The following is a 16,513-nucleotide window of genomic DNA, read 5'->3' as shown; positions in this document are numbered from 1 at the left end:
TTAGGTACTTAGAAGTCCCTTAATGGATACTGGTTTGCAAAAACTGTTTACATTTAGATTTTTCTTTAAGGAATGTTAATTATTTAAACTATCAATAAAGCACTGGGTTTTAAATTTGCTTAAATCATGCCCTGGGGCCAAGTGGAAGGCTCAGTTAGCTCCCTAATAGGGAGTTTTAACCCAAGTGTAGCCCCAGGCCCCAGGGAGAGTAGAGGAAGCTGGGCTGGGTCGCCCTGGCCCAGCCTCCCCTGTCAGCGAACTGGTGCAGATCATTTTTAGCACTTGGTTGCTGGTGACAGCAGACACTGAGGACGGAAAGCTTATAACCAGGGACCCAAAGCCCCCAGACCCAAAGCCCCCTGAAGTCAGTCTCTGAGAGTCACAAGTCAGAGCTTCCTCACCAGGAGAGACAACAGACAGGAGAACCAGGCACTGAAGACCAGAGGCCAAGGTCTGCTCCAGGGGACACTGGACAACCCGCTCCAAACCCTTGCTTGTTCTCTCCCCTCTGTGGACTGATGGTACACCCCAGGGTGGGAACATGGACATAAAATGTATTTATTTCCTGAGTTCTGTCACAGCGAATCCAGTCGAAAATCCTGAGGTCAGGCCCCTAAGAGACCTGCTGGGAAAAGTGATCAAACTAGTTCCTGGTGCTTTGGGGGCTGGTTTGTAGGAATGCCCCTGGAGCTCAGCCCCTGCTCCAAGCCTGAGCTATGGACTGCCATAAGACACCTGCCCCAGGCTGAGGCGAGGTCAACACTGATCTGAACGAACCAAACCCCAGAACTCAGTCATCAAGCGCAGAATCTTAACAGAGTCCTAACAGTCCTAAGATAAGGTATGTAACTTATGACCTACAGGACAGTGGTCAGAGAGGCTGGGCAGCATCTACAGAGAAGACCTTGACATTCTAGAGCAGCGCTTCCTACATTTAGTTGCCCATTGGAATCACCTGGAAGCTTGTAAAAATCCCAGGGCCCAGACTGTAACCCAAAGCAACTAAGTCCAGATCTTTGAGGGTGGGACCCAGGTACCGCATTTGTTAAAGCTCTCCTAGTGATTCCAGCGTGCAGCCAAGAGGGAGCCAGTGGCCTTGAGTCAGGCTGCCCCATTCTCATCCTAATGTATGGTACCTAGCTGTGCAAGCCAGAAACCTAGATGTTACCACTGTGGTCCAAGCATCACTAAATCCTCCAGGGCAGCCAACTTCCCCAATGCCCCCAGGGTCACCCTCATGCAGGAGACAGTGTGCCCGGTGCCCTCTGGAGTCTGTGGTCCTGTGGGCCCCTATGATCCTGCACCTTAAGATCCCATCCTCTGTCTTCTCTCCATCCCCACCACCACTGCCTCCTTCACTGTCTCCATCACGGGCCTAGACTATTGGAATTGTCTCCTAACTGGCTCCTTCACTAATCCAGTCTCTGCACTGGGCCCAGTGATCTAAACACCACATCTGGTCATGCCACATCTCTGGTTAAAAGTCATTAATGGATCTCTATAACCTTCAGAACAAAAGAGGGACCCCACAGCACAGCAAGGAAGACCCCCTGCAGTGCAGCTTCTCTCTTTTGGGCCTCACCTGCTACCCTTACCCTGCTCACACCCTCTGGTCCTCTCAGTGCTGCATGCCATTTCACACCTCTGCTCCCCTCCTTAGCTGCCTGGCAAACACATTCCTTCAGCTCCAGCTCAAGGACAGCTCCTCTGGGAGCCTTTGCAGACCCTACCGAGCCCCGAGGGTTTCTCATGCCTGTAGGCGACCCCTCCCAAACCCTCCCCACAGCATTGCCTTTATTTGTGTATGTATTTCTCTTCCTCCCTTCAGCCATATTACACTCCCGGAAGGCCTTCTTCATCTGCAAAACATGGGAACCAAGAAAAAAGCCAGCTACCTGGAGCTCAGGGTGGGACCCCTGGGTCCACCTCCTTCTATCCACTTTGAACCCCCTCTGCATTGGCTTCACCCAGGCCCTGACCTGCTGGATTTGGCATCTTGGCTTACTTTCCCACCAAATGGAAACTAGGCTCTGGACTGGCTGCCTGTGACCGAGCTGACAGGCCACAAGATGCTGCTTCTGGGGAACTTCCCCTGCCTCGCTCCAGCTCAGATCCCAGGAATATGCTGCACGGCCCCTCAAGGGAATCGTATGTGATCTCTTATATGCATATTCCTTGCGGCAAGGGACTGGGCCTGATTCACTTTGGAACTCAAATGCCTTGTACCATGCCTAGGACGAGACCTGGCCTTCAGTAGTTATTCAATAAATGTTTATTGGGTGGGTGAATGGATAGATGGATGAATGGGCAGGCTGGCTGGTAAAGGTATGGACAGAGGACTGATGGACAGACAAATAGATGAATGGCATTTCCCTTCAACTTGCCCTAGCTCCTCCCAACCCTTCCCTTCCAATGGGCATACTTTTTCTCCTCCTTCAACCTCCCCTCTAGTAACCATCCAAGAGCTGCAATACCCCTGGATGTGTGGACCCAGGTGTGGCCAGAATGTCACACCAGCTTCCCAGGGAGGTCTCCCCTGTGGCAGTGAAACTCTATACCAAACAGCCCAGCACATGATTAAGTTCTAACTTCTGATTAGGTTAGTCATTCATCATGTTTTCCTGAAGGCCAGAAACTCTGCATTTCTTATAGTCCTGTGGCCCCTAGCTTAGTTCTGGTACACAGTAAGTACTCACAGAATGCTTAATCATTGGGAGACCAGAACATGTCTCCTAGATATGAGAACTGAGGCTCTCCCCTCACTGAAGAAGAGATGGCCTTCCTTTCTCTACAATATTCAGCCTCTGCAAAGATGGTTTGGCATCTGTTTCTCAATCTGGGATAAATGTTCTGGATCAAGGAGTCCCATTAAAATGCCTCTCAGAGCACTTAGGGAATTATGCTTGGGAAGTCCTTCTTGGCAGCAGATAATAAATCAATCACCACTCAAAGAAATTGCTGAGTTAGAATGGGATCATTCAGACTGGGCTAGGATGGGAACTAAGAACACCCTTTCCGTGGAGGCTTGAACTTAGAGACCCCCCCTGTGGATCTAGGCTGGGGACTTATAATGACCAACCAACCCAGTTTGCCTGGGATTGTCCCAGTTTTTGCACTGAAAGTTCTGCATTCTCAGCCTTGCACAAACAGGGACAGTTGGTCACCCCAGCCTGGCGTTCTTTTCCTCCCTTCCTCATTAGCAGCCTCGCTGCATGATGCAAGAGCCCTGTGTATGCCTCCGCGTATATGGAGGCCACACCCCACTTCCACACGCTTTCCCCACAGTGACCCTGATAGCTGGGGTCTGAGTCCACGGCCAGTGAGAAGAACAAATGCTCCTGTTTTCAGCATTAGGGGCTGAACTCTGAATGGCACCATTTGCGTTGCCCCGCCTTGGGCTCTGGAATAGGGGAAATTATAGGAAGGGAAGGGAAGGGAAGAGAGCATTCATACCTGAAGAAGAGAGACATTGGCAAGGCTGAGTCTGAAGAGGTAGTTCCTGTGAAAACGGAAACAGACGTCCTGAGTGAAAATGGTTCTGCAGGCAGGACCCAGGGAGCAAGCAGCCTCCTGGGATGCCAGGACTGGGTGCTGATTGCTTAGGGTCAACCCCCAAAGAGAGCTCTGCCTCTACTTGCTCACTTAATCTTCACACAACCCTGGGAGGAAATTCAGGAAGCTGCATGTTACAGATGAAGCAAGTTGGGTAAATGGCCCAGGTCACCAAGATAGGAAGTGAAGGAGTCAGGATTCAAACCCAGACTCTCCCCTAAGTCCCATGTGACTCTGCTCCCAGCCAACTCAGCAGGCCCAGGGAGGAACCCCTCGACCCCAGCTTTTCCAACCACAGAGCTGTTAAATGGAAAACCTCACAGCACTCTTGCAGGGATGCAGACAGCCAGCTTCCTCCTACCCTGGCCCGCCACCCTGACCTGCCCCTCCGCACACAGGCCAGCCCTCTCTCCTGGCTCTGTGCCCCAGGGTCCTGAGTTCAGTTTGTTTGTTCATCTCCTGCAGTCTCTCTTGCAGTCAGTGACTCTGAGTCTGACCTCTCTGTGCTGCCTCTCTGGACTACCCTCTCTCATCTAGCCCAGACGACCCCATCCACCACCTCACCCTCCCTCTCCCCACAATCCAGCCTGCACAGGGCTTCCAGACTCATCCACGTCAAATACAGTTTTTACCTTCAGTAGTAAAAAAGATACTACTCCTAGCAGTAATGATATCAGACACTTATTAAGTATCATCAGTGTCAGCCACTGCAAAATTGCTTTGCATGGACGCTGGAGCCAGAAGGCCACCATGCACAGACCGGGAGAATTCCAGCTCGGCCACCTGCTGGGGGCCTTCTGAGAGCCTCAGTGCCTGCATCTGTACAGTGGGGAAGTGAATGGCTGTCTTTCTTATTGCATGGGACTGTGGAGACACAGGGACGGTGTGATGCGCAGTAAAAGGCTCTACTGCACGGGACTGTGGAGACACAGGGACGGTGTGATGCGCAGTAAAAGGCTCTACTGCACGGGACTGTGGAGACACAGGGACGGTGTGATGCGCAGTAAAAGGCTCTACTGCACGGGACTGTGGAGACACAGGGACGGTGTGATGCGCAGTAAAAGGCTCTACTGCACGGGACTGTGGAGACACAGGGACGGTGTGATGCGCAGTAAAAGGCTCTACTGCACGGGACTGTGGAGACACAGGGACGGTGTGATGCGCAGTAAAAGGCTCTACTGCACGGGACTGTGGAGACACAGGGACGGTGTGATGCGCAGTAAAAGGCTCTACTGCACGGGACTGTGGAGACACAGGGACGGTGTGATGCGCAGTAAAAGGCTCTACTGCACGGGACTGTGGAGACACAGGGACGGTGTGATGCGCAGTAAAAGGCTCTACTGCACGGGACTGTGGAGACACAGGGACGGTGTGATGCGCAGTAAAAGGCTCTATTGCATGGGACTGTGGAGACACAGGGACGGTGTGATGCGCAGTAAAAGGCTCTACTGCACGGGACTGTGGAGACACAGGGATGGTGTGATGCGCAGTAAAAGGCTCTATTCATGTTGAACAGATATCAAGTCTTGGTTTTCCCCAACAATTTTCTCTCTTTGCTTCTTCTGTCTTCTTTTGGCTATTCCTATTTTGGTTCCTGAACTTTTGAGGAATCAAGACTTTAAATTCTGGCCTACCTCAGCTGAGGAGAGAAATGAGGGGAAAGGCCGTGGAGTGGGCCAGAAAGAGAAAGAGGGCCCATGCTGAAGGAATCCAGAGCCGGAAGGAGACGCCACAGGCCAGGAGGCATCTATTCCCAGCTCTGGCTCCAGGCCCAGGCCCCACTCAGCTTCTTTGCTGTCCTGGGGCTGGGCAGGCCTCCCGGGTGACTTTGGCTCCAGGCCTTTGCTGTCCCTCCCCAAACCCCTCTCCAAGTCCTTAGCAGAGCTCTCCCCATCCCACCATCCTGGCCTGGGAGCAGACAAGCTCCAGCTTGTGGCTGTGCCCCAGCTGCCTGCTCAGGTAACACAGGCATCTGCTCACAGCTTTCACAAATTAGGGGAAACATTGCATCACTTTATTCATTTTATCCATCAAAAATCATTCATCGCAACGTTGCAGTCAGCTCTCCTGGGAGCTGGAATGTGAGAACAGAGAGAGATCTCTGTAGCCTGACCCACCCTAAATCCCCTGTGGAAAAAGACAGAGCTATAAATGAATATAAAATTTCCCTAGCCTGAATTCCAGAGGTCCAGGGGTCAAGAATAAGGGAAAAAAATTCAGGCAGAAGAAAAGGAGGAAGGAAAATGACCTGGAAACAGGAAAAGAAAGTGGCGAGGACCCACTACATTGGCTCTAAGAAGCCTAAGGGACCAGGTCTAGAACAGATTTTCCCCCTGTCCATCTGAGGGCATGGCCAGGCTCAAGGACACAGGAAAAGGTGTCCCTCCGTCCATCTGTGTGGGAAGCCTCCAGACAGGAAACATGATCACCTTCTGGGGAAGCCAGAGAGTGGGTCAGGAAGAACAGTGTGACCACAGTCACAGAGTAACCTAACCTCTCCAAGCTCCAGTTTCCTGGTCTATAATATGGGGGTGACCATAGAACCCACTTCCTGGGTTCACCCACTTGTGATGATTTGGTGATTTATTAGATTAAATATGTGTGTGCTTTACCACCTGCAGTAACTGACTTACTACATATATGGCACATAGAATAGCTCCTGCCAAGTGGCCAGTATGGAATAAATGGCAGCTTTTGTAATGCCTTCACAAGGTTCAGGTGCTACGATTTGGGTTTTTTAAGGTACGTATGTAAAACGGGTAAAATCAGAATTAGGGTGAAGGCCCTAATCAAGGCCAGTTTCCTGATTGTAATGTTGTCCTACAGCTATGCAAGATGTTAGCCTTGGGGGAAACTGGATGAAGGGCATATGGGAACTCTCTCTATTATTTCTTACAACTGTAGGTAAATCTACAATCTTCTCAAAATAGAGAGTAAAACGGTTTCTCTTTGCTGGGAAAATAAAGTCAATCCTCTTGTTTACTTGCATAGGGACAGAGTCCTCTGGGGGGTCAAGAACCTCACCACTGGGTGCACCTGCAGTCAGGGGTCCTGCCTGTTTGAGGGGCTGGCTCTGCTTTTCGCCATATACTTCTTTGCACCTTTTGAATGTCCTACCATAAGACAAAATAGTTAGTTTAAAAATTAAAAAATGAAAACAAAAATGCTTTCAGACCCAGCTTTATATCAGCCCTGTGAGGTTGGCGGCACAGAGACTGTAACCCAGACTTTACAGATGAGAAAACAGAGGCGCCAAGGTCAAGATCCCCTAGGACAGGAACCCAGCTCATTCGAGACTAGTCTAGAGCTCTGTTCTTGACTGGCCTCATTTTCATACAGCAAATGAAGGGGTGGAGACACTAAAGAAAGCTCCAGGGCAAGGATGGTCAGCTACAGCATGGCTCAGAAGTGCCCAACCCAGTGGCCACCCTCTCCCCAGCCCCACACCCATTGAGTCAGAACCTCTGGGCTACAGGGCTGAAAAATACCAGTGCAGTCCCAGGCAATGAGATGGATGGACCTGCAGAGAAACTCTAGACCTGGGTTAAGGACACCTGGCTCTAGTACCCACACCCTGCTGTCATCATGCTGTGTGATGCTGGAAAGGTCACCTTCCCCTCTCTGGGCCTCTGCTACCACCTGTTTAAAATGAGGATGGTGGGATGACACCAGAGATTCTCAAACTTGAGTGTGATCAGGCCACCTGGAGGGTTGCTAAAACACAGGTTGCCTCTTCCCAGAGTTTCTGACTCAAGAGGTCTGAGGCAGACCCAAGAATCTGCATTTCCAACACATTCTCAGGTGCTGTGGGGCCAGGGACAGCACCGTGAGAGCCGCTAGAGTCGGCCCTCTCTAAGCCCCCTCCCTACCAGAGCCGATGGTCTATGGCTTCATGAGGAATGAGCTCCTCCTAGTCCAACCCAGAGAGTTTCCACAGGTCCCCCCAGAGAGTATTGTCTGTTGGATATTGGATCTGAATAGTGGGCTAAGAAGTCAGGCCACAGGCAAGTGAGGTCCTTCAGGGAAGGTTCTACCCCTACCCAGCTGTCCCAGGTGCAGGCCACTGGCTGGCCGGCAGGGGGCTCCCGGGCACCTTCTCCACTGAACTCCCAGGGAGTTGGCCCAGGTAGTTGCCCAGGCCACCGGGCAGGGACAGGTCAGGAGGTGGGCAGCAGGCGTCCCTGCCCTCACTAACTGCCAACCACCGAAGCCTGCAGCTGACTGAGATTGTGAGGTCAAGAGTCACCCTTGGCCGGGCGCGGTGGCTCAAGCCTGTAATCCCAGCACTTTGGGAGGCTGAGGCGGGTGGATCACGAGGTCAAGAGATCGAGACCATCCTGGTCAACATGGTGAAACCTCGTCTCTACTAAAAATACAAAAAATTAGCTGGGCATGGTGGCACGTGCCTGTAATCCCAGCTACTCGGGAGGCTGAGGCAGGAGAATTGCCTGAACCCAGGAGGCAGAGGTTGCGGTGAGCCGAGATCGCGCCATTGCACTCCAGCCTGGGTAACAAGAGCGAAACTCCGTCTCAAAAAAAAAAAAAAAGAGTCACCCTCGCCCCCTCCCAACCAAAACACGCTTCCTCGCTTCCTTCTGTAGGGGACAGACATCTACACAGAGAGGGCCCAGCACATGGCCCAGGTGAATTCATCCCAAAAAATATTCCCTCCAGCCAGCTCCAAGCCCCTGCACCTCCAGCCCCAACCCTCTTGTCCCTGGTTACCTGGCTCCCACGATGAGCTGGTTCCTGGAGGGGTCCAGGGCGATCTGGGAGAAATCCCAGGCTCCAGCGTAGGTGAAATTAGAGACCCATGGCTGCAGATCTGGTGGAGGGAGAGGCAACCCTGAGGTTACTGCTGGGCCAGGAGTTCCCAGCTGTACCCACAGCAGACCACAGGACAGAAGGGTGAAAGTCGGGGGAAAGTGGGGTGATGGCACCCTGGTGTGGCCCCAGGGTCTTGGAAGTCACTGTTCCTGCCACATTCCTTAGCTCAGAGGAGGGCACGATCCTTCCCACAGAGGCACGAAGGGACACCTATACTCGCCCTTGACTCCACGCAGACCCTCACCAGCCACATCAGTACATGCTGGTAAATCCTGCCTGTTCTACCTCTAAACTGCCTCTGAAATCCATTCACTTCTTTCCTGCTGCATCCCACCCCCATCCAAGCCACCACCAGCTCTGTCTGGAGCAGTACCAACAGCTTCCTAACCAGCCTGGCTTCCACGCCTGCCCCTCCAGTCCATTTCCCACAAAGCAACCCAAGCACTTGCTCTCAAATGCAAATGTGGTCATGTCACTCTCCAGCCCAGAAGCTGTTCACAGCTCCCAACTACCCCCAGGAAAAGTCCAGCTCCTGCAAAGGCCCTTGGGTTCTGGCTCACTGTCTTCCGAAGTCCAGTTCCTAGCACAGTGATTATTTACTGATCCCCTGAAAGAATGATGCTTCGCCTTTTACATATCCTAAACTCTCCACCCCAGCCACACTAAACAAACACTTCACACTTCCCCAAATCCATCTCACAAGAGCCTGCAAACCTTTGTGCTTCTGTTCTCCCTCAATGGAACAATTCCTGTTCACCCCCATCCCTGCCTCCTCCAAGAAGCCTTCCCTGCCTGCTTCAAGCCGAGTTAAGGGCTTCCATAGTCTTCTATGTTACTTTTACTGTCACACCATGTGTCTAGCTTGGTAGTTGTGTGTCTAGCCTGGGAGCCAAGAAAGACTTTCTTCCTAGATCTCCAGGCTCAGTCCAGCACTTAGCCGTGTTTGAACATATACATGAATGATCCTCAATCCCTTCTTGTATGAGGGGAACTGGATTTTCAGACGAGATCCTGCAGAGGTGGGAGGTGCCGAGACTGGGTGGTCAGTGTCCACCCTGACTCCAAGGAAGGTTGTTCCTAATCAAGGCCTTTCCAAGGGACTGGGTGGGCAGATAGACCTCACACTCTCTGGGAGGATGGGTAGTGGTCTGGCAGGGCCTCCCTCCTGCTGGAGACACACTTCTCCCTTCTTGGTTCACAGCCTCCTGATAGTTCTCCCTCAGCCCATGTGTGGCACACAGACGGGAGGGAATTGACACCAGTAAGGACAGAGCCATGGAGTAAAGGAACTTTGCTGAAGGTGGTAAAGATTCAGGGGTAACGGGAGGCACTGTGTTTTCTCCCCACAGCGCCTTAGCAACTGGCTCACAGAAGGTGGGGGTGGGGGTGGGGGTGACGGGGGGGAGAGAGAGAGAGAGAGAGAGAGAGAGAGAGAGACAGAGAGAGAGAGAGAGAGAGAGAGAGTCTGTGTGTGTAATCCAAGGGAAATAAATCATTGCTCATTATCCCTCCACTACAGAGTAAAAGCAGTGCTTCATTTCTGCACAACAGGCAAACGCTTAATCGCTCCCTGGAGAACTGGAGGTTTTGTGAGTTGGATGTTTTTCAGAAAACTGTGATAGGCATGATTAAAAAAAGAAGAAAGAAATACTGCAGCAAAATGAAGCAACCCCCTTGGGCCTTCCTCTGCCCCCAGCAGGTGACTATAGGTTGGCAAGAATTGTCATGTAGCCACGATGGCTTTGGGATGATATAGGATAAGAAGTGGATCTGGAGTCTGATGGGTTGGGTTTTTAGCTGACTTCTCAGAAATCCTGCAGAAATATTATATTACCTTAGAAATGAAACCAAGGGTCTTCCTCCTCCAGGAAGCCTTCCTGGATTACAACCTCTCCACCCTGATCTTATTTTGTTTCATGTTCTATCTTTTCCATTCCATTTACATTGTACGTTATTGTTACTCTGAATGTGGTCAAATCTTTTGTGTGTGTGTAGGGTGGGGTCTTCTCTGTCCCTATGAGACTGAGTGCTCCTTAAGAGCAGCAAACAGGTTACACCTTAATTCTCTCCTTCCCTTTTGACAAGGGCATTCCAGATGTAGGCAGCTGAATGAGGGAGGAGGTGGCATGATGGGTCTACAGTACTCCATCTGGGAACTCTCAGCTCTGTCTTCACTTAGGCCCTTTCTTGGGGAGGAGGGGAAACAAGAGGAAACAGGGTAGAAGCTGGGATGAAAATGGGGAGGTGGGAGTGAAGGCATGGAGGGCAGTGGCCTCTTCCAGTTCCCTTCCGCCTCCCCTAGCCCCAGCCCTCCCCTAGCCCCAGCCCGCAAGGGCAAGGGAGATGGGGGAAGTGGGGAGAGAAGGGGATGGGCAAAGGACAGGGATCCTGGGGGAGCCTTGGGAAGGGAACCAGCCTGCTTGCATTAAACAGGCCAAGGGGACCAGAGGGAAGGCTGTCTTTAAAACACCAAGCACGTTCTGAGTTTCATGTGCGGTGAAGGCTTTGGACAGTGACTTTAAGGGAAAAATGACATTCTCCATGACGCGCCTATGATTTTAATTACAGTCAATTCAATTACCCACCTTGTGGATTAACCACTGCCAGCGTTAAGTCCAGGCTGGCTTCTCCTGCCGCCTAGAAAGGTAACACTGGCAAATGAGAGAATATGCAGGCTGAACAGAAACACAGCTTGGCCCCGCTTAAGAGAAACCCACAGGAGAAAATTTAACCTTACAAAACAGAAAAACAGCAGTCAGATTCTGAGACTGGCAGCTCCTCTAGGGTATTTAGGGGTTATTCACAGCTCAGTCAGGTGTCAGGGGAGAGGGAAACTCACAGTTACAAAGCTGGCAGCCTAAAGATTGGTCAGAAAGGAAGTGGAACATCCTGGGGGCTTGGAGGCTGGGGTTGGTGTTGTTCTGGATTAGGGCCACTTCTCCCCAACGCAGCGTCCCCAGAGCACAGTCCTTTGCCCAACTCGAACTGAATCCCTACTGTGTGCTCAGCCACACTAAGGAATGTGGGAACACAAAAGAACCAGTCCTGGTCCAAAAGCAGAACCAGGGCCAGCTGGGCTGAGGGACCAAAGGCAGTGACTTTGACCAACAATATGAGATCATTAGGTATGCAAAGGAAACTCTGTTCGCCTCTGAGGCCCCACAGCATCCCCTTCTGTGCCTGGTACCAAGCAAGGCACAATGAAAATACAGCAAATGGTTAGGAAAACTGAAAGCTGTCAGAATGGTGAAGGGGAGGAGGGCATTCCTTCATTCTGTAGGAGGGTGGGGTGAGAAGTCAGATTCATTCAATTCATACCTGAGGATCAAAAATGGTCTCAAGGAACCCAGGCATGCAAGGAAGACATCTCCCACCTCTCTGACTTCCTCCTCCAACCCAATTTGCACCAACAGAGACCAGCCTAGTGGGGGAACAGGGATTCCCCAGCTCCTCTTCTACGTCCTTGCCCCCAGACTCAGCCAGGCCAATAGCGCCCCCCACAAAGCCCCTGGGAGGAAATGTTTCCTTAGGGCCCCAATGTGAGGGCGGTAGCCCTAAGAATCCGTCCCCCTCGGTCCTTCTCTTCAGTGACAGCCACCAGCACTCCAGGAGCCATCAGAAGTCTGAGGGTGTGCACGAGTTTTGCAGGCTTAGGACATTGCTAATTTATTTTAATCCACTTAAGCCTTCAAAGCTTTGGATCCCAGCTCAAACGAGACAGCTAGAAACCTTCCTCCCTCAAAGGAATCCCCCCCTTCCGCAATGCCCCCAGACTCTCCAGCATACTGCCTCTCCCACCTCTCAAATCCTAGGCCTCATTGGTTGATCCATCTTGCCTGACCCACTCCTGCAGGATGGGGCTCTGTGTGTCCTCCTGTCTGAGCCACCAGAGTGTAGAGCACCTGAGGGCTCTGCAGTGGGCAGTGGACAGAGCACTGCATGTGGAGTCAGGAGCCCAGCACTGAGGATGGCCCATCATGCCTAGGCCTTCCTATCTGTAATAGCAGTGACAGTCTCCTTGCACTTCCTCCCCTACATGGTTACTATGAGGAGGAAATCGGCTAGTGTCTATCAAACTTAAGAACCTGGGGACCCCCGAGACTACATCTGCAGATCCCAGTGAGAGCTGCCAAGTAGGTGGTGGGTTAATAAGTACTAATAACTGTAGCACAACCAGGAACCTCCCTTCCAAACTGGGTAATAGGTTGTGACAGAATGTCTGGAATGCTCTGGTATTTGTGTTTTGTTTTGTTTTTTAGCAAGTATTAGAATATATATCCTAATTTTAGAAACTCTTATCAAGAATTTACAGACTCCTTGGAACATGTCCAGTGATTTACAGATCCCAGTTTGGGAAACACTTTAATAGGACATTCTCACACCCTCCCTTGACAAACAGAAGGAGTTACGAGTCACCAGGGCCCAGAGACTGGAATTTCCCAAGACCTTCAAGAGAGGGATCCCTGCAGCCCCTTAGAGCAGAAGGCAGCTTTCCAGAGATCTCCTAATGCATGAGTCATGCTGAGACCCCTGGCCACCCACACCCAGTGCATCCACAACTTCCTTTTCTAGCAAAAGACTCCCTTTGCCCCAGGTTGGCATGCATGAAGGGCCTGAATAAATTACCTAGAGACAAAAATTAGACCCCTCTAGTCCATCGCTGCCCATCCTTTTAAAACATCCATTACCAGAGGGAAAGTCTAAGGACCCCGGGACCCAGCAGTTAATGAACATCCCAAGGACATCCAACAGCCAGAAACATCCTGCCAAGGTCTGACCTAAGTCCTTCGGGACATGGCTACTTCGAGACAGGTCCAAACAGGAAGCAGCTCTTACCTTCAAAGGCCACGGTGGGATGCTCGCTCAGGGCGCACAGCTGCTGCTCACTGCTGGGCTCACTGGAGACGTCCTGGGAGCTGGAGAGGTGGAACACCAGCAGCGTGAGGCTGGGCAGCAACAGCGAGACAGCCAGGGGGCCTGCGACCACCATGGTGGGCCCCTCTGCAGTCCTAGCTCCGGGAGGCAGACAGGGGAGGAGGCCTGCAACGTAAACACTCAGTCTCACCAAGTGCTCCCTCCACCTGGGCCCGAAGCCCTGGATTTGCTTGTGGTTGTCAGTGGTCCCACAGGGCTTGAAAAATAAATTTCTATTGTATTTATGTTACCCAGAGTTTGCTCTGCTCTAGTAAATGCAAAGATATAGATCATCCCCTGAAAGCTAATTTCCCTTGTAATAGTATTCTGTACAAAACTGACAAATTATACTGCCTTTTCTATTTGTGATCCCAAATGATTTAAAATTAGTTTTAATGATAAAGGTAGTATCTTAGGGATTTTAATAAACGGAGCTGAGGCCATGGGTAACTATTTGTAAAAAGATAAATCTGGATCCATAATTCATACTTTATATACTAGGAAAAATTCCAAATAGACAAAAGATTTCAATGTTGAGGCTAAAAATCATAAAAATACTAGAAGAAAATTCTGGCAGGATCCTCTGTACCTTGGCATGGGAAACCATGATTCAAAATCCAGAAGCCATCAAAGAAAAGATTGATAAATTTGACTACATTAAAATCACAAACACCTGGACTTCCCTTTCCTCTCCCCCAAAACAACATCAATCAAAATCATAAGGGAAATGACAAACTAGAAAAAATATTTGCAATTCATATCACAGACAAGAAACTAATATTCCCAATATATATAAAGAACTGAAACTGCCTTTGCATAAACTATGACAGTGCAGGAAATCTGACCTAACAGACTCCATCTTGCTTCTAGCCTGCAAGCTGCCCTTGGTCATTCCTGGGCCTAGGCCAAGCTAACTGTGGAATTTAGTTTACAGTTTAACTTCGAAGCAAAGAAGACCACAACCCCGTCCCAAAGCAAACCACCTCCTTGCTTGGGGATCAGACCACCTTTGTAATACTAACAAGTTAGCCACAGGGTAGGAAAGTATGGCTCAGGAGTCGTTCAGCCAGATGTCACAAGATTCCTAATTGCTCCTATACATAACATCATGATTGTAAAACCTGAGATTGGTGTTCTACGCATTTTTCAGGCACTGCGTTCTGTTGGATCTGCTGGTGCCACCCAGACTGGTAAACTGCTTCATCTGATCTTGTGACCCCCCTACCCGGGAACTGAACTCAGCACAAAAAGAGGGGCTTCAAGTTCCTATGATTTCATCCATGACCTCACCAGTCAGCACTCTCCACTCCCTAGCCCCACTGCTCCCCAAACTATCCTTTAAAAAACCTTAACCTCTGAATTCTGGGGGAGGCCACTTTGAGTAATGATAAACACCTGTCCTTCTGCTTAGCTGGCTTTGCTTCTATTAAATTCTTTCTCTATTGGAAAAATCTGCTGTTCTCAATGCATCAGCTTTTCTGGACAGCCGGGCAAGGTGAATCCATCAGGCGATTATAAAACTTCTAGGAATCAAGAAGGAAGAGACTAACAATCCCGTAGAAAAATAGGCCAAGAAGATAAATACAAACAGGGGCTTAAAATATGAACGACACTTATCCTCACTCACAATAACAGAAACACAAATTAAAACAGAGATACCACTTCTCATCTATTGGTTTAGCAAAAATCCAAGTTAGATGCAGCAGTCTTTCGGTGAAGCAGTGGGTAGAGAGCAACTACCATATGCAGCTGTGGGGGTCAGGGTGTACAAGACGGCACAATCCCTGTGGGGTTATCCTGGCAATATATGGCAAAACTACCCATGTAATTACCCCTTGACCTAGCAAACCTGATTCTTTGCATCTATACTCATGCTCCTCAAAGTGTACTCCACAGACCAGTGTCGATTCACACACTGGAACAACTCCACGGCCAGAGAAATGCAGAGGTTTGAGAGTCGGTGTTTAAAAATCTTTACAATAATTTGACAGAGTAATTTTAAGTGTATTGAATTTAACAAAAAAAAAAATTCAGGCTTGTACGTTGCATGCTTCCTTTCAATTCATTTCTCTAGTAATTTACTTTTATTGAATTTTACATAAGTATCCATCTGTGACAGATTATAAATTGAAAAATCAAACCTGCTTCTTCACAGATAGTTGAGAGGCAAAAACAGACCACAGAGGCGCCCGCACATGCGCAAAGTGACTTACACACGAGATCGTTCATCGTGTCATTCTTTGAGAGAACAGAAAGGCAGGAAACAACCAAATAGGAGACTTCCTAAATAAACTGTGGTGCATCTTCACAATGGAATATTATGCAGCTGTTGAAAAGTATGAAGACTTTCTCTATTTATTTTATTTCATTTTTAGAGAGACAGGGTCTTGCTTGTTGCCCGGGTTGGAATTCGATGGCACAATCATGGCTCACTGCAGCCTTGACCTTCTGGGCTCAAGCAATCGTCCCAGCTCAGCCTTCCTAGTAGTGGGGATCATAGGCAAGCACCATCGTGCCTGGCTACAGGGGCATGCTCTGTTGTAAGTAGAGGGGTCTTGTTCTGCTGCCCAGGCTTTCTCCAGGCTTTATATGGAAAAATCTCCATGTATATTAAGTGAAAAAAGTAAGGTGCAGAACAGCGTGGTAGCATGCTACCTTTTGTGAAAATAAGAGGGTAAAAATAAGAGCATATGTATTTATATTTGCTTGTATTAGCATTGACATACACTAGAAAAATAAACCCAAACTAATTTTAGTAGGTTACCTATAAGTAGCAAAATGGAAATCAAGACTTCTCAGTAAATACCTTTTTATATTAATTTCATTTGTGACCAGGTAAACATATTGGCTACTCAATAAAGTTATTAGATTTTAGAAACTTTTAAAAAACTAGTTTGGGTTCAGTAAAACTCCTGAAGAAGCCCAAACATTTGTCTGGAGGCCTGACTTCTCCCCTCTGAGTCACCTCCCACCTCCTCTCTCCTTCCCTAGTCCATCCAACATGTCACCAAGCCTGGCTGAACCTACCTCTCTCAAAGGTCTCTCATCCAGAGTGACCTTCTTGGCGTCACTTTCCTCAGCAATGAAATGAAAGGTTGAACTAGATTAGGGATACCTGACCAGGAGCCGGGGTAAATCAGAATCATCCCCCTGGGGGCGGAGTCCTGGGCTGGCAGGTATGGAATTCCCAGGTGATTCTGATGAGCAGCCCCCTGGGTGG

The 16,513-nt window shown here is 49.7% G+C and overlaps 1 protein-coding gene across 37 annotated transcripts in view; it reads right to left on the bottom strand.

The window, feature by feature from the left end:
• SEMA5B (semaphorin 5B) overlaps window positions 1–16,513 on the bottom strand; it is a 120,420-nt gene that overhangs the window by 28,167 nt on the left and 75,740 nt on the right. For 31 of the 37 annotated variants that reach the window (XR_013527592.1, XR_013527593.1, XM_078351955.1 and 28 more), the window contains 3 exons: window positions 13,216–13,419; window positions 8,278–8,377; window positions 3,454–3,499 (listed from right to left, as the gene is read on the bottom strand). Coding sequence is in view for 34 of the 37 variants with exons in the window: in XM_078351955.1 (XP_078208081.1) it covers window positions 3,454–3,499; window positions 8,278–8,377; window positions 13,216–13,369 (300 nt within the window). In the remaining 3 variants the exon portion in view is untranslated. The remainder of the gene's footprint in view (window positions 1–3,453; window positions 3,500–8,277; window positions 8,378–13,215; window positions 13,420–16,513) is intronic. The other 6 variants (XM_078351976.1, XM_078351970.1, XM_078351969.1 and 3 more) reach the window with 1 other exon arrangement.

This window comes from Callithrix jacchus, chromosome 15, assembly GCF_049354715.1.
Source record: "Callithrix jacchus isolate 240 chromosome 15, calJac240_pri, whole genome shotgun sequence".
NCBI lineage: Eukaryota > Metazoa > Chordata > Mammalia > Primates > Cebidae > Callithrix > Callithrix jacchus.
This window is presented reverse-complemented; position numbering and strand designations above follow the sequence as displayed.